This window comes from Salmo salar, chromosome ssa06 (assembly GCF_905237065.1).
Source record: "Salmo salar chromosome ssa06, Ssal_v3.1, whole genome shotgun sequence".
NCBI classification, from domain to species: domain Eukaryota; kingdom Metazoa; phylum Chordata; class Actinopteri; order Salmoniformes; family Salmonidae; genus Salmo; species Salmo salar.
In genome coordinates, this window is record NC_059447.1 from 11217501 (window position 1) to 11242592 (window position 25092).

General features: G+C 44.4%; 1 protein-coding gene across 1 annotated transcript in view; it reads right to left on the reverse strand.

Moving 5' to 3' along the window:
- LOC106594110 (protein sidekick-2) overlaps positions 1–23136 on the reverse strand; it is a 416824-nt gene extending 393688 nt beyond the window's left edge. Inside the window, exon 1 of the mRNA XM_045719726.1 lies at positions 22804–23136. Within this exon, the coding sequence (XP_045575682.1) occupies positions 22804–22954 (151 nt within the window). The 5' untranslated portion in view covers positions 22955–23136. The remainder of the gene's footprint in view (positions 1–22803) is intronic.
- Positions 23137–25092: the final 1956 nt, after the last annotated feature.

Genomic DNA, 25092 nt, shown 5'->3' on the forward strand with positions numbered 1-25092 from the left:
AAAAATATATATATATCCCCCTCTCCTAAACCATGGCTTTTTGTGAGGGCAGTCGTGTTCCCTCTCTCTGTTCTCCTCCTCTCTATCCCTTCATCTCCTCTCCTCCCCTCATAACCCTAAGTCCCATTTTCTCTCTTAATGCATGCCCACTCTCCAATCCCTGTCTCCTCTCCCTGTCCAATCTCTAAGCCATTTCTCATAGTTGTTAATAGTGGGAGATTTGGCCTCAACTTGCTTGGCAGATTGATTAGACTGTTTACAGACTGACTTAATATGGTGTTGTTGTTGAGAGAATTTAAGTTTCCCCTCCAGCATATATATATATATATATCTCCTCCCTACTTCCCTCCTCCTCCTCCCTTCTTCTCTCCTTCTCTTCCTCCCTTCTTCCCTCCTTCTCATCCTCCCTACTTCCCTCCTCCCTTCTTCCCTCCTTCTCCTCCTCCCTTCTTCCCTCCTTCTTCTCCTCCTACTCCCTCCTTCTCCTCCTCCCTACTCCCTCCTTCTCCTCCTCCCTACTTCCCTCCTTCTCCTCCTCCCTTCTTCCCTCCTTCTCCTTCTCCTTCTCCTCCTACTCCCTCCTTCTCCTCCTCCCTACTCCCTCCTTCTCCTCCTCCCTACTTCCCTCCTTCTCCTCCTCCCTTCTTCCCTCCCCCTCCTCACTACTGCCCTCCTTCTCCGCTTCTCTTCCCCTTGCCTTCTTTGACAACAGTGAAGTATAGCACTGTGAAATTCTGAAACATGTCAGACCGTGATGTTAGATTCACCCAATCAGTGTCCCAAATGGCACTCTATTCCCTACATAGCGCACTATTTTTGACCAGGACCCATAGGGTAGTGCACTAGATAGGGAACAGGGTGCCATTTGGAACAGGCACACATCCAGCTCTTAGATATGTTACCTCCATATGTGTGTGAATCTAAAGTCTGTCTCCTGGCTGGTAGCATGAATAAACATGGTGACAGACAGACAGACAGACTGACAGACTAACAGACAGACAGCCAGTGGCAGTCGGAGGAGAGCAGAGTAGATCAGCCAGCCATGGAGTCAGACACACACACACACACACACACACACACACACACACACACACACACACACACACACACACACACACACACACACACACACACACACACACACACACACACACACACACACACAGACCCAACACACGTACACACAGACTGAACACACGTACACACAGACCGAACACACATACACACAGACAAAACACACGTACACACAGACCCAACACACGTACACACAGACCCAACACACGTACACACAGACTGAACACATGTACACACAGACCCAACACACGTACACACAGACTGAACACATGTACACACAGACCGAACACACGTAAACACAGACAAAACACATGTACACACAGACCCAACACACGTACACACAGACCCAACACATGTACACACAGACTGAACACAAGTACACACAGACCCAACACACATACACACAGACCCAACACATGTACACACAGACTGAACACATGTACACACAGACATTTCCTTCCACCAGACATCTGGCAGGGAGAAGAATATGCCACACACTACAGAGGTACGGAACTACAGAGGTAAGGAACTACAGATGTACGGAACTACAGAGGTATGGAACTACAGAGGTACGGAACTACAGATGTCTGGAACTACAGAGGTACGGAACTACAGAGGTATGGAACTACAGATGTCTGGAACTACAGAGGTATGGAACTACAGAGGTAAGGAACTACAGATGTCTGCAACTACAGAGGTACGGAACAGATGTATGGAACTCCAGATGTACAGAACTACAGAGGTACGGAACTACAGATATCTGGAACTACAGAGGTACGGAACTACAGAGTTACGGAACTACAGAGGTACGGAACTACAGAGGTACGGAACAGATCTATGGAACTACAGAGGTACGGAACTACAGATATCTGGAACTACAGCGGTACGGAACTACAGATGTCTGGAACTACAGCGGTACGGAACTACAGATGTCTGGAACTACAGAGGTACGGAACTACAGAGGTACGGAACTACAGAGGTACGGCACTACAGAGGTACGGAACAGATGTATGGAACTCCAGATGTATGGAACTCCAGAGGTACGGAACTACAGAGGGACGGAACTACAGATGTCTGGAACTACAGATGTCTGGAACTACAGAGGTACGGAACTACAGAGGTACGGAACTACAGAGGTACGGCACTACAGAGGTACGGAACAGATGTATGGAACTCCAGATGTATGGAACTCCAGAGGTACGGAACTACAGAGGGACGGAACTACAGATGTCTGGAACTACAGATGTACGGAACTACAGAGGTACGGAACTACAGATGTCTGGAACTACAGAGGTACGGAACTACAGAGGTACGGAACTACAGATGTCTGGAACTACAGATGTACGGAACTACAGAGGTATGGAACGACAGATGTCTGGAACTACAGAGGTACGGAACTACAGATGTCTGGAACTACAGAGGTACGGAACTACAGATGTCTGGAACTACAGATGTCTGGAACTACAGAGGTACGGAACTACAGAGGTACGGAACTACAGAGGTATGGAACTACAGATGTCTGGAACTACAGCGGTACGGAACTACAGATGTATGGAACTACAGATGTCTGGAACTACAGAGGTACGGAACTACAGAGGTACGGAACTACAGAGGTATGGAACTACAGATGTCTGGAACTACAGCGGTACGGAACTACAGATGTATGGAACTACAGATGTCTGGAACTACAGAGGTACGGAACTACAGATTTCTGGAACTACAGAGGTAGGGAACAGATGTATGGAACTACAGAGGTATGGAACTACAGAGGTACGGAACTACAAAGGTACGGAACTACATATGTCTGGAACTACAGAGGTACGGAACTACAGAGGTACGGAACTACAGAGGTACGGAACAGATGTATGGAACTCCAGATGTCTGGAACTACAGAGGTACGGAACTACAGATGTCTGGAACTACAGAGGTACGGAACTACAGATGTCTGGAACTACAGAGGTATGGAACTACAGATGTCTGGAACTACAGCGGTACAGAACTACAGAGGTACGGAACTACAGGTGTATGGAACTACAGATGTCTGGAACTACAGAGGTACGGAACAGATGTATGGAACTACAGAGGTATGGAACTACAGAGGTATGGAACTACAGAGGTACGGAACTACAGAGGTACGGAACTACATATGTCTGGAACTACAGAGGTACGGAACTACAGAGGTACGGAACTACAGAGGTACGGAACAGATGTATGGAACTCCAGATGTCTGGAACTACAGAGGTACGGAACTACAGATGTCTGGAACTACAGAGGTACAGAACTACAGATGTCTGGAACTACAGATGTTTGGAACTACAGAGGTACGGAACTACAGAGGTACGGAACTACAGATGTCTGGAACTACAGAGGTATGGAACTACAGATGTCTGGAACTACAGCGGTACGGAACTACAGATGTATGGAACTCCAGATGTCTGGAACTACAGAGGTACGGAACTACAGATTTCTGGAACTACAGAGGTAGGGAACAGATGTATGGAACTCCAGATGTACGGACCTACAAAGATACGGAACTACATATGTCTGGAACTACAGAGGTACGGAACTACAGAAGTATGGAACTACAGATGTCTGGAACTACAGAGGTACGGAACAGATGTATGGAACTACAGAGCTATGGAACTACAGTGGTACGGAACTACAGAGGTACGGAACTACATATGTCTGGAACTACAGAGGTACGGAACTACAGAGGTACGGAACTACAGAGGTACGGAACAGATGTATGGAACTCCAGATGTCTGGAACTACAGAGGTACGGAACTACAGATGTCTGGAACTACAGAGGTACGGAACTACAGATGTCTGGAACTACAGAGGTATGGAACTACAGATGTCTGGAACTACAGCGGTACAGAACTACAGAGGTACGGAACTACAGGTGTATGGAACTACAGATGTCTGGAACTACAGAGGTACGGAACTACAAAGGTACGGAACTACATATGTCTGGAACTACAGAGGTACGGAACTACAGAGGTACGGAACTACAGAGGTACGGAACAGATGTATGGAACTCCAGATGTCTGGAACTACAGAGGTACGGAACTACAGATGTCTGGAACTACAGAGGTACGGAACTACAGATGTCTGGAACTACAGAGGTATGGAACTACAGATGTCTGGAACTACAGCGGTACAGAACTACAGAGGTACGGAACTACAGGTGTATGGAACTACAGATGTCTGGAACTACAGAGGTACGGAACAGATGTATGGAACTACAGAGGTATGGAACTACAGAGGTATGGAACTACAGAGGTACGGAACTACAGAGGTACGGAACTACATATGTCTGGAACTACAGAGGTATGGAACTACAGAGGTACGGAACTACAGAGGTACGGAACAGATGTATGGAACTCCAGATGTCTGGAACTACAGAGGTACGGAACTACAGATGTCTGGAACTACAGAGGTACGGAACTACAGATGTCTGGAACTACAGATGTCTGGAACTACAGAGGTACGGAACTACAGAGGTACGGAACTACAGATGTCTGGAACTACAGAGGTATGGAACTACAGATGTCTGGAACTACAGCGGTACGGAACTACAGATGTATGGAACTACAGATGTCTGGAACTACAGAGGTACGGAACTACAGATTTCTGGAACTACAGAGGTAGGGAACAGATGTATGGAACTCCAGATGTACGGACCTACAAAGATACGGAACTACATATGTCTGGAACTACAGAGGTACGGAACTACAGAAGTATGGAACTACAGATGTCTGGAACTACAGAGGTACGGAACAGATGTATGGAACTACAGAGCTATGGAACTACAGTGGTACGGAACTACAGAGGTACGGAACTACATATGTCTGGAACTACAGAGGTACGGAACTACAGAGGTACGGAACTACAGAGGTACGGAACAGATGTATGGAACTCCAGATGTCTGGAACTACAGAGGTACGGAACTACAGATGTCTGGAACTACAGAGGTACGGAACTACAGATGTCTGGAACTACAGAGGTATGGAACTACAGATGTCTGGAACTACAGCGGTACAGAACTACAGAGGTACGGAACTACAGGTGTATGGAACTACAGATGTCTGGAACTACAGAGGTACGGAACTACAGAGGTACTGAACTACAGATGTCTGGAACTACAGAGGTACGGAACTACAGAGGTACGGAACTACAGATGTCTGGAACTACAGAGGTCTGGAACTACAGATGTCTGGAACTACAGCGGTACGGAACTACAGATGTATGGAACTACAGATGTCTGGAACTACAGAGGTACGGAACTACAGATGTCTGGAACTACAGAGGTAGGGAACAGATGTATGGAACTCCAGATGTACGGAACTACAAAGATACGGAACTACATATGTCTGGAAGTACAGAGGTACGGAACTACAGATATATGGAACTACAGATGTCTGGAACTACAGAGGTACGGAACAGATGTATGGAACTACAGAGGTATGGAACTACAGAGGTACGGAACTACAGAGGTACGGAACTACAGATGTCTGGAACTACAGAGGTACGGAACTACAGATGTCTGGAACTACAGAGGTACGGAATAGATGTATGGAACTCCAGATGTACGGAACTACAAAGGTACGGAACTACATATGTCTGAAACTACAGAGGTACGGAACTACAGAGGTACGGAACTACAGAGGTACGGAACAGATGTATGGAACTCCAGATGTCTGGAACTACAGAGGTACGGAACTACAGATGTCTGGAACTACAGAGGTATGGAACTACAGATGTCTGGAACTACAGCGGTACAGATCTACAGAGGTACGGAACTACAGATGTCTGGAACTACAGAGGTCTGGAACTACAGATGTCTGGAACTACAGATGTCTGGAACTACAGATGTCTGGAACTACAGAGGTATGGAACTACAGAGGTACGGAACTACAGATGTCTGGAACTACAGAGGTATGGAACTACAGATGTCTGGAACTACAGAGGTACGGAACAGATGTATGGAACTCCAGATGTATGGAACTCCAGAGTTACGTAACTACAGATGTCTGGAACTACAGAGGTACGGAACTACAGAGGTACGGAACTACAGAGGTACGGAACTACAGAGGTACGGAACAGATGTATGGAACTACAGAGGTACGGAACTACAGATGTCTGGAACTACAGCAGTACGGAACTACAGATGTCTGGAACTAGAGCGGTATGGAACTACAGAGGTACGGAACTACAGAGGAACGGAACAGATGTATGGAACTCCAGATGTACGGAACTACAGAGGTACAGAACTACAGATGTCTGGAACTACAGATGTATGGAACTACAGAGGTATGGAACTACAGATGTCTGGAACTACAGATGAACGGAACTACAGATGAACGGAACTAGAGAGGTACGGAACTACAGATGTATGGAACTACAGAGGTACGGAACTACAGAGGTACGGAACTACAGATGTCTGGAACTACAGATGTCTGGATCTACAGATGTACGGAACTACAGAGGTACGAAACCACGGAACTGCAGAGGTATTGAACTACAGAGGTACGGAACTGCAGAGGTTTGGAACTACAGAGGTTCCATTGCTCCTTAGTTCCATACCTCTGTATTTCCATATCTCTGTATTTCCATACCTCTGTAGTTCCATACCTCTGTAGTTCCATACCTCTGTAGTTCCGTACCTCTGTAGTTCCGTACCTCTGTTTTTCCGTACCTCTGTAGTTCCGTACCTCTGTAGTTCCGTACCTCTGTAGTTCCGTACCTCTGTATTTCCGTACCTCTGTAGTTCCGTACCTCTGTATTTCCGTACCTCTGTATTTCCGTACCTCTGTAGTTCCGTACCTCTGTAGTTCCGTACCTCTGTATTTCCGTACCTCTGTATTTCCATACCTCTGTATTTCCATACCTCTGTATTTCCGTACCTCTGTAGTTCCGTACCTCTGTAGTTTCGTACCTCTGTATTTCCGTACCTCTGTATTTCCATACCTCTGTAGTTCCATACCTCTGTAGTTCCATACCTCTGTTTTTCCGTACCTCTGTAGTTCCGTACCTCTGTAGTTCCATAGGTTTGAAAATCTTAAAAAAAAAAATGGAATACTATTTGAACTCAGGTCTGGCCCGCTCCATCTATCCTAAAAGGCTTTCCTCATGCTGAACTCACCTGTCTCTGTGCTGCTTGAGGCCCTAAATCTAACTAAGACCTGTGAGCCAGCAATCAGAAGACAGGGATGTCACTGTGTGTGTTGAAATCTGTCACTTCCTCTGCTGTGCTGTAAAACACATCTGGGAATGATTGGCTAGAGCAGGGACTGTACCTGTGGGCATAGTCTACTGTCTGTGTGTCTGTGTGTATGTCTGCGTGTGTGTGCGTGTGTGGGTATATATTGTGTGTGTGTGTGTGTTTGTGTGTGTCTCTGTCTGTATGTGTGTGTGCGTGTGTCTGTGTGTGTGTGTGTGTCTCTGTCTGTATGTGTGTGTGTGCGTGTGTCTGTGTGTGTGTGTGTGTCTCTGTCTGTATGTGTGTGTGCGTGTGTGTGTGTGTGCGTGTGTGTGTCTGTGCGTGTGTGTGTGTGTCTGTGCGTGCGTGCGTGTGTGTGTGTGTGTGTGTGTGTGTGTGTGTGTGTGTGTGTGTGTGTGTGTGTGTAGTGGGCGTTATGTGCTTTGTTTCTGGAGGGTAAAAGCCTTTGTTGTCTAGAGTTTATAGATGATTATATTTTCTTTTGACTGTGGAATCCTTCATGCATTGATTGTGTGTGTGTGTGTGTGTGTGTGTGTGTGTGTGTGTGTGTGTGTGTGTGTGTGTGTGTGTGTGTGTGTGTGTGTGTGTGTGTGTGTGTGTGTCTGTGTGTATTTCTCTGTAGTATTTCTGTCACTGGCTTCACAGATGTATGAATTATTATCCTGCTCTGGCATCAGACCGGGGAGGTTTAATCACACAAGGATTTAGCAGAGAGTTTTAAACAAATGTCTTTTTGTAAGCATGGCGGATTATCAGGAGATTTACAGATTGGGGAATGGGCTGACAGCTGTCAAGCCCCATATTAACGTACGGCAGTAAAATTATATCAGCCGTGAGCTGGCAGAATGTCAACGCCTCCTGCTATCTAGATTAAAGCTCAGTACTACACAACATGAACACAAACACCTCGCAACACACACACACACTCGAACACACACACACACACACATTCACACACACAGCACGTGAACTTGCACACACACACACACACACACACACACACACACACACACACACACACACACACACACACACACACACACACACACACACACACACACACGAACACACACACGAACACACACGTACACAAATCAAACAGCAGTTACTTTTCAGCCGGACTTAAATTAGATTTGAATTAGTTTCATGAGGCTTTCAGCGTCAAGGCTCTGCCTTCAGTCAGGTATGTGTATGTGTGTCTGTGTGTATGTATGTGTGTGTGTGTGTGTGTCTGTGTGTATGTGTGTGTGTGTGCCGAGAGGGGACACACACACTTTTTTTCTTGTATTCCACTGGGCAGAGAGGTGTCTAAATGAGAGATGTCTAAATGAGGTGTCTAAATGAGAGGTGTCTAAATGAGGTGTCTAAATGAGAGGTGTCTAAATGAGGTGTCTAAATGAGGTGTCTAAATGAGAGGTGTCTAAATGAGAGATGTCTAAATGAGGTGTCTAAATGAGAGGTGTCTAAATAAGAGGTGTCTAAATGAGGTGTCTAAATGAGAGGTGTCTAAATGAGAGGTGTCTAAATGAGAGGTGCCTAAATGAGGTGTCTAAATGAGAGGTGTCTAATGAGAGGTGTCTAAATGAGAGAGGTCTAAATGAGGTGTCTAAATGAGAGGTGTCTAAATGAGGTGTCTAAATGAGAGGTGTCTAAATGAGGTGTCTAAATGAGATGTCTAAATGACAGGTGTCTAAATGAGAGGTGTCTAAATGAGGTGTCTAAATGAGGTGTCTAAATGAGGTGTCTAAATGAGAGGTGTCTAAATGCGGTGTCTAAATGAGAGGTGTCTAAATGAGAGGTGCCTAAATGAGGTGTCTAAATGAGAGGTGTCTAATGAGAGGTGTCTAAATGAGAGAGGTCTAAATGAGGTGTCTAAATGAGAGGTGTCTAAATGAGGTGTCTAAATGAGAGGTGTCTAAATGAGAGATGTCTAAATGAGGTGTCTAAATGAGAGGTGTCTAAATAAGAGGTGTCTAAATGAGAGGTGCCTAAATGAGGTGTCTAAATGAGAGGTGCCTAAATGAGGTGTCTAAATGAGAGGTGTCTAATGAGAGGTGTCTAAATGAGATGTGTCTAATGAGAGGTGTCTAAATGAGAGGTGTCTAATGAGAGGTGTCTAAATGAGAGGTGTCTAAATGAGAGGTGTCTAATGAGAGGTGTCTAAATGAGGGGTGTCTAAATGAGAGGTGTCTAAATGAGAGGTGTCTAAATGAGAGGTGTCTAAATGAGGTGTCTAAATGAGAGGTGTCTAAATGAGAGGGGTCTAAATGAGATGTGTCTAAATGAGAGCTGCCTAACTGAGTTGTCTAAATGAGAGGTGTCTAAATGAGAGGTGCCTAAATGAAGTGTCTAAATGAGAGGTGTCTAATGAGAGGTGTCTAAATGAGATGTGTCTAATGAGAGGTGTCTAAATGAGAGGTGTCTAATGAGAGGTGTCTAAATGAGAGGTGTCTAAATGAGAGGTGTCTAATGAGAGGTGTCTAAATGAGGGGTGTCTAAATGAGAGGTGTCTAAATGAGAGGTGTCTAAATGAGAGGTGTCTAAATGAGGTGTCTAAATGAGAGGTGTCTAAATGAGAGGGGTCTAAATGAGATGTGTCTAAATGAGAGCTGCCTAACTGAGTTGTCTAAATGAGAGGTGTCTAAATGAGAGGTGCCTAAATGAAGTGTCTAAATGAGAGGTGTCTAATGAGAGGGGTCTAAATGAGAGGTGTCTATATGAGAGGTGCCTAAATGAGATGTCTAAATGAGAGGTGTCTAATGAGAGGTGTCTAAATGAGAGGTGTCTAAATGAGAGATGTCTAAATTAGGTGTCAAAATGAGAGGTGTCTAAATGAGAGGTGTCTAAATGAGAGGTGTCTAAATGAGAGAGGTGTAAATGAAGTGTCTAAATGAGGTGTCTAAATGAGAGGTGCCTAGATGAGGTGTCTAAATGAGAGGTGTCTAATGAGAAGTGTCTAAATGAGAGGTGTCTAAATGAGAGATGTCTAAATTAGGTGTCTATATGAGAGGTGTCTAAATGAGAGGGGTCTAAATGAGAGGTGTCTAAATGAGGTGTCTAAATGAGAGGTGTCTAAATGAGAGAGGTGTAAATGAAGTGTCTAAATGAGGTGTCTAAATGAGAGGTGCCTAAATGAGAAGTGTCTAAATGAGAGGTGTCTAATGAGAGGTGTCTAATGAGAGGTGTCTAAATGAGAGGTGTCTAAATGAGAGGTGCCTAAATGAGGTGTCTAAATGAGAGGTGTCTAATGAGAGGTGTCTAAATGAGAGGTGTCTAATGAGAGGTGTCTAAATGAGAAGTGTCTAAATGAGAGCTGCCTAAATGAGGTGTCTAAATGAGAGGTGTCTAAATGAGAGGTGTCTAAATGAGGTGTCTAATGAGAGGTGTCTAAATGAGAGGTGTCTAAATGAGAGGTGTCTAATGAGAGGTGTCTAAATGAGAGGTGTCTAACGAGAGGTGTCTAATGAGAGGTGTCTAAATGAGGGGTGTCTAAATGAGAGGTGTCTAAATGAGAGGTGTCTAATGAGCGATGTCTAAATGAGGTGTCTAAATGAGGTGTCTAAATGAGAGGTGTCTAAATGAGAGGTGTCTAAATTAGGTGTCTAAATGGCAGTGGGGACTCTATCAGGTTTCCCTCTGGGATTTAAGGACCTGAACATTATTAAACACAGCGGGAGGCACCTGCACTAAAGAGGGAGAGAGAGAGCCTCTCTCCTTCACAACACTGTCCTACTGCTCCTCTCTCCTTCACAACACTGTCCTACTGCTCCTCTCTCCTTCACAACACTGTCCTACTGCTCCTCTCTCCTTCACAACGCTGTCCTACTACTCCTCTCTCCTTCACAACACTGTCCTATTACTCCTCTCTCCTTCACAACACTGTCCTACTGCTCCTCTCTCCTTCACATCACTGTCCTACTGCTCCTCTCTCCTTCACAACACTGTCCTACTGCTCCTCTCTCCTTCACAACGCTGTCCTACTACTCCTCTCTCCTTCACAACACTGTCCTACTACTCCTCTCTCCTTCACAACGCTGTCCAACTGCTTCTCTCTCCTTCACAACACTGTCCTACTGCTCCTCTGTTCTTCACAACGCTGTCCTACTGCTCCTCTCTCCTTCACAATGCTGTCCTACTGCTCCTCTCTCCTTCACAACACTGTCCTACTGCTCCTCTCTCCTTCACAACACTGTCCTCCTGTCCTCTCTCCTTCACAACACTGTCCTCCTGTCCTCTCTCCTTCACAACGCTGTCCTACTGCTTCTCTCTCTCCTTCACAACACTGTCCTCCTGTCCTCTCTCCTTCACAACGCTGTCCTACTGCTCCTCACTACTTCACAACACTGTCCTACTGCTCTTCTCTCCTTCACAATACTGTCCTACTGCTCCTCTATCCTTCACAACACTGTCCTACTGCTCCTCTCTCCTTCACAACACTGTCCAACTGCTTCTCTCTCCTTCACAACACTGTTCTACTGATCCTCTCTCCTTCACAACACTGTCCTCCTGTCCTCTCTCCTTCACAACACTGTCCTACTGCTCCTCTCTCCTTCACAACACTGTCCTACTGCTTCTCTCTCCTTCACAACACTGTCCTCCTGTCCTCTCTCCTTCACAACGCTGTCCTACTGCTCCTCTCTACTTCACAACACTGTCCTACTGCTCCTCTCTCCTTCACAACACTGTCCTACTGCTCCTCTCTCCTTCACAACACTGTCCTACTGCTTCTCTCTCCTTCACAACACTGTCCTCCTGTCCTCTCTCCTTCACAACGCTGTCCTACTGCTCCTCTCTACTTCACAACAGTGTCCTACTGCTCCTCTCTCCTTCACAACACTGTCCTACTGCTCCTCTCTCCTTCACAACACTGTCCTACTGCTCCTCTCTCCTTCACAACGCTGTCCTACTACTCCTCTCTCCTTCACAACACTGTCCTATTACTCCTCTCTCCTTCACAACACTGTCCTACTGCTCCTCTCTCCTTCACAACACTGTCCTACTGCTCCTCTCTCCTTCACAACACTGTCCTACTGCTCCTCTCTCCTTCACAACGCTGTCCTACTACTCCTCTCTCCTTCACAACACTGTCCTACTACTCCTCTCTCCTTCACAACGCTGTCCAACTGCTTCTCTCTCCTTCACAACACTGTCCTACTGCTCCTCTGTTCTTCACAACGCTGTCCTACTGCTCCTCTCTCCTTCACAATGCTGTCCTACTGCTCCTCTCTCCTTCACAACACTGTCCTACTGCTCCTCTCTCCTTCACAACACTGTCCTCCTGTCCTCTCTCCTTCACAACACTGTCCTCCTGTCCTCTCTCCTTCACAACGCTGTCCTACTGCTTCTCTCTCTCCTTCACAACACTGTCCTCCTGTCCTCTCTCCTTCACAACGCTGTCCTACTGCTCCTCACTACTTCACAACACTGTCCTACTGCTCTTCTCTCCTTCACAATACTGTCCTACTGCTCCTCTATCCTTCACAACACTGTCCTACTGCTCCTCTCTCCTTCACAACACTGTCCAACTGCTTCTCTCTCCTTCACAACACTGTTCTACTGATCCTCTCTCCTTCACAACACTGTCCTCCTGTCCTCTCTCCTTCACAACACTGTCCTACTGCTCCTCTCTCCTTCACAACACTGTCCTACTGCTTCTCTCTCCTTCACAACACTGTCCTCCTGTCCTCTCTCCTTCACAACGCTGTCCTACTGCTCCTCTCTACTTCACAACACTGTCCTACTGCTCCTCTCTCCTTCACAACACTGTCCTACTGCTCCTCTCTCCTTCACAACACTGTCCTACTGCTTCTCTCTCCTTCACAACACTGTCCTCCTGTCCTCTCTCCTTCACAACGCTGTCCTACTGCTCCTCTCTACTTCACAACAGTGTCCTACTGCTCCTCTCTCCTTCACAACACTGTCCTACTGCTCCTCTCTCCTTCACAACACTGTCCTACTGCTTCTCGCTCCTTCACAATGCTGTCGTACCTCCTCTGTCCTTCACAACACTGTCCTACTGCTCCTCTCTCCTTCACAACACTGTCCTATTGCTCCTCTCTCCTTCACAACGCTGTCCTACTGCTTCTCTCTCCTTCACAACACTGTCCTCCTGTCCTCTCTCCTTCACAACACTGTCCTCCTGTCCTCTCTACTTCACAACACTGTCCTCCTGTCCTCTCTCTCTCACAATGCTGTCGTACCTCCTTACATTTACATTTTACATTTAAGTCATTTAGCAGACGCTCTTATCCAGAGCGACTTACAAATTGGTGCATTCACCTTATGATATCCAGTGGAACAACCACTTTACAATAGTGCATCTAAATCTAGATCTAGATCAACCTCCTCTCTCTCACAACACTGTCCTACTGCTCCTCTCTCCTTCAAAACACTGTCCTACTACTCATCTCTCTCACACAACACTGTCATACCTCCTTTCTCTCTCACAACAGTGTCGTACCTCCTCTCTCTCTCACAACACTGTCGTACCTCCTCTCTCCTTTACAATTCTGTCGTACCTCCTCTCTCTCTAACAACACTGTTGTACCTCCTCTCTCTCTCTCACAACACTGTCGTACCTCCTCTCTCCTTCACAATACTGTCGTACCTCCTCTCTCTTTCACAACACTGCCGTAACTCCTCTCTCTCTCACAACACTGTCGTACCTCCTCTCTCTCTCACAACACTGTAGTACCTCCTTTCTCTCTCACAACACTGTTGCAGAGCCTCCCTCTGGGAACAACCCAGTACACCTCTCCTCTCCTAAGGGACCTCTGTACCTTTGTGTTTCTCTCATTTCTAGAAACCTCTGAGCCTACCTCGCCTTAATCCCGCCCGCCCTCTCTCCGCTCTGCTCCCCCTGGGAGAGACGATCACAGACTGGGAGAAGAGAGGATCTGACTGACTGATTGACTGACATAGATAAACACACTCCGTCACGCACAAAAACACAAGCACACACCAAACACAGCCAGTCACACACATACACATACACTCAGAATTAGTCAGACACACGAACGTGCACACACACAGACAGTCTCAGACACACGCACAGATGGTTATATGTTCTATAGTGGAGCTGGGTTCTGGCTAGATGGTTATATGTTCTATAGTGGAGCTGGGTTCTGGCTAGATGGTTATAGGTTCTATAGTGGAGCTGGGTTCTGGCTAGATGGCTATAGGTTCTATAGTGGAGCTGGGTTCTGGATAGATGGCTATAGGTTCTATAGTGGAGCTGGGTTCTGGCTAGATGGTTATATGTTCTATAGTGGAGCTGGGTTCTGGCTAGATGGTTATAGGTTCTATAGTGGAGCTGGGTTCTGGCTAGATGGCTATAGGTTCTATAGTGGAGCTGGGTTCTGGATAGATGGTTATATGTTCTATAGTGGAGCTGGGTTCTGGCAAGATGGTTATATGTTCTATAGTGGAGCTGGGTTCTGGCTAGATGGTTATATGTTCTATAGTGGAGCTGGGTCCTGGCTAGATGGCTATAGGTTCTATAGTGGAGCTGGGTTCTGGCTAGATGGTTATATGTTCTATAGTGGAGCTGGGTTCTGGCTAGATGGTTATATGTTCTATAGTGGAGCTGGGTCCTGGCTAGATGGTTATAGGTTCTATAGTGGAGCTGGGTTCTGGCTAGATGGTTATATGTTCTATAGTGGAGCTGGGCTCTGCATAACAAAAGGCTTCCTATAGCAATCTATTTTCACACACAGACACACAGACATACAGATAAGAATGCATGGGAGTCCTTTATAGCTCAATGGCAACCTGTTCACAGACAAACAGGTCCCAATGATTACCGGTATGCTCCTTGTAACACACACACACACACACACACACACACACACACACACACACACACACACACACACACACACACACACACACACACACACACACACACACACACACACACACACACACACACACACACACACACACACACACACACACACACACACACACTCCAGCACTCTGAGCTGTGAGATTGTAAGATGCAGGATGCATTGCCAAGTGCACTCCATGATGCATGAATGAACTGCCAAGCCACGGCCAGGTTTTCTAAGGCAACATGGTTGTGTGTTGAACTCAATGGGTTATCAGTTTCCTGCACATGCTTCAAATTCACTGATGTTTTAAAAACAGCCATTCGATTGGAATCTTGAATGAATAACTATGGTAAGTAGGGGTTTGTAAGTTAAAGGGTTTTTTGCTCTGAACAATATCAATACACATTGATACAGGTGTTGTATGGGAAACTGCACGGATTTACGCTTTGACTCAGATGTTTCACATTAAAATGTATGCCAAACAAAAAAAACATACAAAACCATACAATTCTATGCAAAATGATTACTTTGAACAATTTAAACAGAATTTTTTTTCTGTTTTCACAGTACAGTACAGTACAGTACAGAGGGGCTGTCCAGACTGTTTTCACAGTACAGTACAGAGGGGTTGTCTAGACTGTTTTCACAGTACAGTACAGAGGGGTTGTCTAGACTGTTTTCACAGTACAGTACAGTACAGTACAGAGGGGCTGTCCAGACTGTTTTCACAGTACAGTACAGAGGGGCTGTCCAGACTGTTTTCACAGTACAGTACAGAGGGGTTGTCTAGACTGTTTTCACAGTACAGTACAGAGGGGTTGTCTAGACTGTTTTCAATGTACAGTACAGTACAGTACAGTACAGTACAGTACAGTACAGAGGGGCTGTCCAGACTGTTTTCACAGTACAGTACAGAGGGGTTGTCTAGACTGTTTTCACAGTACAGTACAGAGGGCTTGTCTAGACTGTTTTCACAGTACAGTACAGAGGGGTTGTCTAGACTGTTTTCACAGTACAGTACAGAGGGGTTGTCTAGACTGTTTTCACAGTACAGTACAGTACAGTACAGTACAGTACAGTACAGTACAGTACAGAGGGGCTGTCCAGACTGTTTTCACAGTACAGTACAGAGGGGTTGTCTAGACTGTTTTCACAGTACAGTACAGAGGGGTTGTCTAGACTGTTTTCACAGTACAGTACAGAGGGGTTGTCTAGACTGTTTTCACAGTACAGTACAGAGGGGTTGTCTAGACTGTTTTCACAGTACAGTACAGAGGGGTTGTCTAGACTGTTTTCACAGTACAGTACAGTACAGTACAGTACAGTACAGTACAGTACAGTACAGTACAGAGGGGCTGTCCAGACTGTTTTCACAGTACAGTACAGAGGGGTTGTCTAGACTGTTTTCACAGTACAGTACAGAGGGGTTGTCTAGACTGTTTTCACAGTACAGTACAGAGGGGTTGTCTAGACTGTTTTCACAGTACAGTACAGTACAGTACAGTACAGTACAGTACAGTGCAGTACAGAGGGGCTGTCCAGACTGTTTTCACAGTACAGTACAGTACAGTACAGTACAGTACAGTACAGTACAGTACAGTACAGAGGGGCTGTCCAGACTGTTTTCACAGTACAGTACAGAGGGGTTGTCTAGACTGTTTTCACAGTACAGTACAGAGGGGTTGTCTAGACTGTTTTCACAGTACAGTACAGTACAGTACAGTACAGTACAGTACAGTACAGTACAGTACAGTACAGTACAGAGGGGCTGTCCAGACTGTTTTCACAGTACAGTACAGAGGGGTTGTCTAGACTGTTTTCACAGTACAGTACAGAGGGGTTGTCTAGACTGTTTTCACAGTACAGTACAGTACAGTACAGTGCAGTACAGAGGGGCTGTCCAGACTGTTTTCACAGTACAGTACAGAGGGGTTGTCTAGACTGTTTTCACAGTACAGTACAGTACAGTACAGTACAGTACAGTACAGTACAGTACAGAGGGGCTGTCCAGACTGTTTTCACAGTACAGTACAGAGGGGCTGTCTAGACTGTTTTCACAGTACAGTACAGAGGGGCTGTCTAGACTGTTTTCACAGTACAGTACAGTACAGTACAGTACAGTACAGTACAGTACAGAGGGGCTGTCCAGACTGTTTTCACAGTACAGTACAGTACAGTACAGTACAGTACAGTACAGAGGGGCTGTCCAGACTGTTTTCACAATACAGTACAGAGGGGTTGTCTAGACTGTTTTCACAGTACAGTACAGTACAGTACAGTACAGTACAGAGGGGCTGTCCAGACTGTTTTCACAGTACAGTACAGAGGGGTTGTCTAGACTGTTTTCACAGTACAGTACAGAGGGGTTGTCTAGACTGTTTTCACAGTACAGTACAGTACAGTACAGTGCAGTACAGAGGGGCTGTCCAGACTGTTTTCACAGTACAGTACAGTACAGTACAGTACAGTACAGTACAGTACAGAGGGGCTGTCCAGACTGTTTTCACAGTACAGTACAGAGGGGTTGTCTAGACTGTTTTCACAGTACAGTACAGTACAGTACAGTACAGTACAGAGGGGCTGTCCAGATTGTTTTCACAGTACAGTACAGTGCAGTACAGTACAGTACAGTACAGTACAGAGGGGCTGTCCAGACTGTTTTCACAGTACAGTACAGAGGGGCTGTCTAGACTGTTTTCACAGTACAGTACAGTACAGTACAGTACAGTACAGTACAGTACAGAGGGGTTGTCTAGACTGTTTTCACAGTACAGTACAGTACAGTACAGAGGGGCTGTCCAGACTGTTTTCACAGTACAGTACAGAGGGGTTGTCTAGACTGTTTTCACAGAACAGTACAGAGGGGTTGTCTAGACTGTTTTCACAGTACAGTACAGTACAGTACAGAGGGGTTGTCTAGTCTGTTTTCAAAGTATTGCTTTGACCACCAGATGGCAGGAGACTCTATCAGCTGAACATAACAGTATGTCAGTGGAGGGGAGGACAGTAACAGGAGACTCTATCAGCTGAACATAACAGTATGTCAGTGGAGGGGAGGACAGTAACAGGAGACTATCAGCTGAACATAACAGTATGTCAGTGGAGGGAAGGACAGTAACAGGGGACTCTATCAGCTGAACATAACAGTATGTCAGTGGAGGGGAGGACAGTAACAGGAGACTCTATCAGCTGAACATAACAGTATGTCAGTGGAGGGGAGGACAGTAACAGGAGACTATCAGCTGAACATAACAGTATGTCAGTGGAGGGGAGGACAGTAACAGGAGACTATCAGCTGAACATAACAGCATGTCAGTGGAGGGGAGGACAGTAACAGGAGACTCTATCAGCTGAACATAACAGTATGTCAGTGGAGGGGAGGACAGTAACAGGAGACTCTATCAGCTGAACATAACAGTATGTCAGTGGAGGGGAGGACAGTAACAGGAGACTCTATCAGCTGAACATAACAGTATGTCAGTGGAGGGGAGGACAGTAACAGGAGACTCTATCAGCTGAACATAACAGTATGTCAGTGGAGGGGAGGACAGTAACAGGAGACTCTATCAGCTGAACATAACAGTATGTCAGTGGAGGGGAGGACAGTAACAGGAGACTCTATCAGCTGAACATAACAGTATGTCAGTGGAGGGGAGGACAGTAACAGGAGACTCTATCAGCTGAACATAACAGTATGTCAGTGGAGGGGAGGACAGTAACAGGAGACTATCAGCTGAACATAACAGTATGTCAGTGGAGGGAAGGACAGTAACAGGAGACTATCAGCTGAACATAACAGTATGTCAGTGGAGGGGAGGACAGTAACAGGAGACTCTATCAGCTGAACATAACAGTATGTCAGTGGAGGGGAGGACAGTAACAGGAGACTCCACTGTGGATTGTGACTACTATGATTTCCCAGTGTAGTCAATTCAATTGCAGTTAATTTAAATTATTCCGTTACAGATTTTGAATCACTTAACCATTCCAAATCCAACTTGATATCAGTGAAAACCCTATGATTAACTAATACTCTAGGCCTAACTTCACATGTTACTTCTGTGAACGTTCATTATCCTCCTCCCTCTTTATGAGGTTGAGGAATAAGAAAATATCTTGTGGGTTTTTGGTAACGGAATTACAAGACACAAGGCAATGTTTCTTAAACTTACAGAAGGTAAATCATTTCTCCAAAACTAAATATAAGTGTTGACATTAGTTGGCAGGGGTCTTTACTTCATCATTGTTGTGAATTGATATATTTCTATTTTTTTCTAAGACTCCTTTTCCATCTGTTTAACAAGACATTAAAGCCTAGGATGGAACATGGTTGTAAAACTTATATATGCCTTCATTTCTAAATAGTATAGACCCTTAGCTTTCATTTGACATATGATTTGACATGCATCTATGAACTTCACATGTTGGTGTTGTCATGACGTGGCCCTTTCTGGGTGTAGATTGTGATTTCCCCCTCTCTCACTCTCTCCTACACCCAGGTTCTGTAATCTCAGGTCTTAAATTCCTGGCGGAGACTATCTCCCCCTTTTCATGCAGAGAGAGATCAGAGCGTGAACAAAGGATTTCACGTGGCCGAACACCTAAATCCCCAAAATGGGAAAATGAAACTATATGTCCACTTGCGACAATGTGGGAAGGGTCCGTGGACACTTAAGGGACAGTTATGTTGAGTGTTTCATTTGGTGACCTCACGAAGGACAGGAAACACACATAACTATATCTCTGAATATGTACATTTTTCAATTATGGTGTTTGCATCTAATTCTTGTATAAAATGAATGAGTAAAGATGAAACTATTTGTGAAATTATGTAATGTGATGTTAACCTTTAATTTTGAGAGAATTGTATTCTCTTTAAAGTTGAACTAAGTCATTGGCCGCCCCCGTGAGCACAGACATGATCTGGCGTCATGGAACCGCCTTTTCTACTGTTACGAATAAAACCCCCTCCTGAGGAAATCCTCTTCAGACTAAGCAAACCCACAGCGTGAGCTGTGATTGTGAATAGTTAAGACCACACATACCTCGGTGTAAGCTGAGGTGGCACAGGTTTGAGTACCAAAACTAGAAAACTATACCACATGGAGCATTGGCTACACGGCTGGAAATGGTTCAACTCTGAGACTATCCATCCCTACAGAATAAGAGCAAATCTTAGATACTAATTACTAGTCTGCAGCTAGAAATGATGTAAACCTGGGACGAGCATACCGACAACCGCCGAAACATCTATGAGAACATTTCTGAATGGTACTCTGAAGCATCCATTCTAACCACGAAAGACTTTGATCTTCAGGGAAACAGAAAGAGAGAGACTCAGATGAACTCTCCAGCAGACAGATCAGATTCCAACAGAGAAGATCACAATGACACATGGGCATAAATATATATTGATTGCAATTATTCCCGAATGAGTGAGCATTCATGTGCCAAGGATTAGCATTTAAATTAATATAATTATCAACTGTGTGTAGTGATCCCTTTAGTCTTTCCCGCTTCTTTCTCAGTCCTCACCCACTTCCCTTTTCCACCAAGCCGTCATATCGGCTTAGCCCACTAGGGAATCTTCCCTACTAACCAATATCTACTGTTTGTTTGTTTATGCATTTCTGTGATTATTTAGTTAGTTAGTAAATAAATGATTAAGCCAATTGGTGTATGGATGATTTATAGTAAAGGTTGGGTTCATGCAGATAACCAACAATTAACGACGTTCAGATGAGACTGAAGTGAGGTAAAGAATAATTCATTAATAGAAGACTAATTGATCAGATATTAAAATATCTGAAGAGTTATATTAAAAAAATTATAACTTTGTAATCTGAAGATTTTCCGTGGTGCCCCGACTTCCAAGTTAATTCAATTTACATGATTAGTTTAATCACGTAATAATAATTACAGAGAATTGATTTGATAAAATAAACCTTCACCTTAATGATGCCAAAGACACGACAGTGCTCATGGGTCCTTTTACATGGAAATGCCCATATGAATCGTATGTCCTTCCGCCTATTCAGCCTCAATCTCTCCAAGCCTCAAGCCTCTCCTCTCTCCAACAATATGTCCTTTGTCTAGCCTTTTCCTTTCCTAGTATGTCTTACATGGTAGCAAGAGTACTGAATACTGATACCTTTAAATGAATCAATAAGAGTACTGAATACTGATACCTTTAAATGAATAAATAACAATACTAAATACTGATACCTTTAAATGAATAAATAAGAGTACTGAACACTGATACCTTTAAATGAATCAATCAGAATACTGAATACTGATACCTTTAAATGAATCAATAAGAGTCCTTGAATACTGATAACTTTATTTATTTAAACTAGGCAAGTCAGTTAAGAACAAATTCTTATTTACAATGACGGCCTACACCGGCCAAACCCGGACGACGCTGGGCCAATTGTGCACTGCCCTATGGGACTCCCAATCACAGCCGGTTGTGATACAGCCTGGATTCAAACAGGGTGTCTGTAGTGACGCCTCTAGTGTAACAGTATAGCTTCCGTCCCTCTTTTCGCCCCTACCTGGGCTCGAACCAGGGATCCTCTGCACACATCAACAACAGCCATCCTCGAAGCATCGTTACCCATCGCTCTACAAAAGCCGCGGCCCTTGCAGAGCAAGGGGAACAACTACTTCAAGGTCTCAGAGCGAGTGACGTCACCAATTGAAATGCTATTAGCGCGCACCACGGCTAACTAGCTAGCCATTTCACATCGGTTACACTAGCATTGAGATGCAGTGCCTTAGACCGCTGCACCATTCAGGAGCCTTTAAATTAATCATTAAGAGTACTGAATACAGATATCGTTAAATTAATTAATAAGTGAGATCCATAATTATTGGTGATTACTGAACAAATCGTTTAAATGAAAAGCTGCACAAAGTGAGAGGATTTTCTATATTTTCCAGGCATCACATAGTCTTTTCTACAGCAGACTATTACTTGGTAGAAAGCATAGTCTATTGAATAGCCTATAGATACATTTGAATAAATCAATAACTTTGATCCATAATTATGCCCTTATTGATAGTCACATAGTCACATGAAGGTGTTTTATATGCAGAAACAAAGCCCAATAGAAACGTGAGAAATGATCTACCCCACTTTGAACCGTTTCACACAGTCTTCCATTAAATATCCATTGGATGGGCACCTACAATACACTTTCAATCTTTTCTCAATGGGAACGGGATGAAATTCATTCTGCAGAACATAAGAGGGTGATTTGGCTGGGGAAAAATGTACTTTGAACTTGCTTGGTGAGGGTTGTAGGAGTTGGGCTACAGTAACTACCGCACAATAACTTCACTGAAATTCTGTATTTTCTGTGATCTCTCAATTTGTATCATAGTTAGAAAACAGCTAGGGGAGAGTGACTACTGCAGCCCAGCAAATTAAAGCGCACTGTCTATCTATAACGTTACAGTTGAAGATAGGTCTTGCATTTTGTATAAGGCAGCTGTCCAGTTCCCCGAGAATCTAAATGAAGTGGCAGAGCGCATCTCGTCAGGCTCCGCTCAAGCCATCTGGTTGTCACCATGGAGATTTAGAAGACAGTTGACAGTTCACTTCTGTCGCCTCTTTTGGTGAGGCTACAACAATATTAAAAAGTAACATTTGTGTGACTGTGAAGTCCTTACCTTGTGCTGCTACGTGGTGGAAGCACATCACTGACATCAGAATCCAACAGGAGAGCCACTTCAGTCCCGCCGAACCGCCGAACATCGTCCCGGTCGGCATCCCCGGTATCCCAGTCAAGTCAGCAGAGCGAGTTCGCCGTTTTGGTAACATGTTGCTTGGCAGCCACACACAGCCTCCCGTGAGAGCGAGCGAGTCGGTCCTGCCTCCTAGTCCAGCGACTCCTACTAGTCCTGTGTAAAAGTAGTCTATCGCTCACGGATGTGAATGAGTAAACCGGAGGAGAGCTGGTCCGTGAGCGAGGAGAGCGTGGGGCAGCAGGCGTGCCTTGTGTAGCATGTAGTTGTATAGAACTGGAGCCCCGTGGATAAATCCCGCAGGAGCTTGCTAGGCGGAGTCAATTGAACCACTGTTTAATTCCAAATCTATGGAAGGTGTGTGAACATTGAAATCAAATCACTGTACTGAAAATTAGGAATTACAATTAAAAGCCTACATCGGAAATAGGCGGGAGTTAAAAACAATCATCCGATGACCAGGTTATCACCACAATTAAATAGCACCTACATTTAGGCTTTAATGTGTTTGACAAATTATCCAAAACAATTATTAAATAATTATATGACTGAATAGCCTTGCGCTATTTATGCTACCCCAAATTGCATTACACAATCTCCAAAAACATGGCCAACAAGTCGCCGAGCGAACAAAAAATGATAAGCCAATTTATGTTAAACCTGATTATCAAGTGAACGCCTATGTGTTTCGGGTAGGCTACGTGCGTTTTTCTCAGTATTTAAACGGTTCATTTTGAAATAATTTGATAGATATATGTAAACATTATAATAATGAGAAGAGCTCATAACCTACATAAATATGGTGCTGCCTCTTCACGTCTTTCTAGACGAATTGAACTCGATGAACACGCACAGTGAATTGATCAACTCTGTCAAGTCAAGTGGCTTTACAACAGAATAACCGCCACAATTTTCATTCAAGACCGTTCTAGGCCTTCATATTTGTTTGGTGTAGGCCTACGTCTACGTCCAATTGTTTAAAATATATTGACTGTCCACTCGGCCACTCCATTTCATACAAGTTGTTGTGTCCAAATGATGAGGTCCTCTCTGTGCGTTCAGTGCGCACAGTGCGGCAAGCGATGGAAGATGCAGTGCACTGTCGAATAGTGCCACGATGCGATACGAAACGGTACGGCATCTATTGGTGAGTGTTGATTCATTAGTGGAACCAACCGTAGGTAGCATCTTCCGAACGTGGAAGCAAAATGAAAACATGTTGATGTTACGCGCCATTTAGAGGGTTCGGAGAGTGGAACATCAGCTATAGAAAAGACAAGACTTGAATAGAGACAGCGCCCACATGAAAAATATATTATACTATGGTACAAATGCTATAGTATTCACTGTAGTGTTTTTGCCGACTTTACTGTAGTATATTCACTGTAGTGTTTTTGCGGAAAAACACTACAGAGAATACTGTAGTATTGACTGTAGTGTTGATGACATGAGTGTAGTATTTCCTGTAGTGTTTTTGTGGACATCAGAGTAGTATTATTTACTATAGTGTTTTTGTTTTATCATCTTTGATATAGCAGTGGAGGGTTTCTCCTTGAGGAACCTATTGGACAAAATAGGCAAAGAGAAAATGTTCCATTACCTGTAGGTAGGTAGGTAGGTAGGTAGGTAGGTAGGTAGGTAGGACTGGGGTCTGAGCATACAGTTTAGAGCTTCTACTCTTTTCTATAAGCTGTAGGGAACACAATATATGGTCTATACTTGGCATGTAGTTTCTCACGTGGCACAAAATGTGATATGGGCAGGGTATATGCACATTAAGTACTGTAGTATAATATACTATAGCAATTACTGTAGCGTTTTTACAGACATTACTGTAGTTTTTACTGTAGTGTTTTTGCAGACATTACTGTAGTTTTTACTGTAGTGTTTTTGCAGACATTACTGTAGTTTTTACTGTAGTGTTTTTGCAGACTGTAGTGTTTTTGCAGACTTAACAGTAGTTTTTACTGTAGTGTTTTTGCCTGTAGTATTTACTATTGTATTATACAGTATCATACAATAACATTCTATAGTAAATACTACACATTATCGAGGGATATTACAGTGTGTATTATAGTATTCTTCAGTATACTACAGTTACTACATAATTCTATAGTAAGTCCTGTAGTCTTCTATAGTAAACTGTAATATATTTTCATGTGGGGCATACAGAGCTCAACAGGACTTGACTTTATTCTGGGACAGGCAACCACC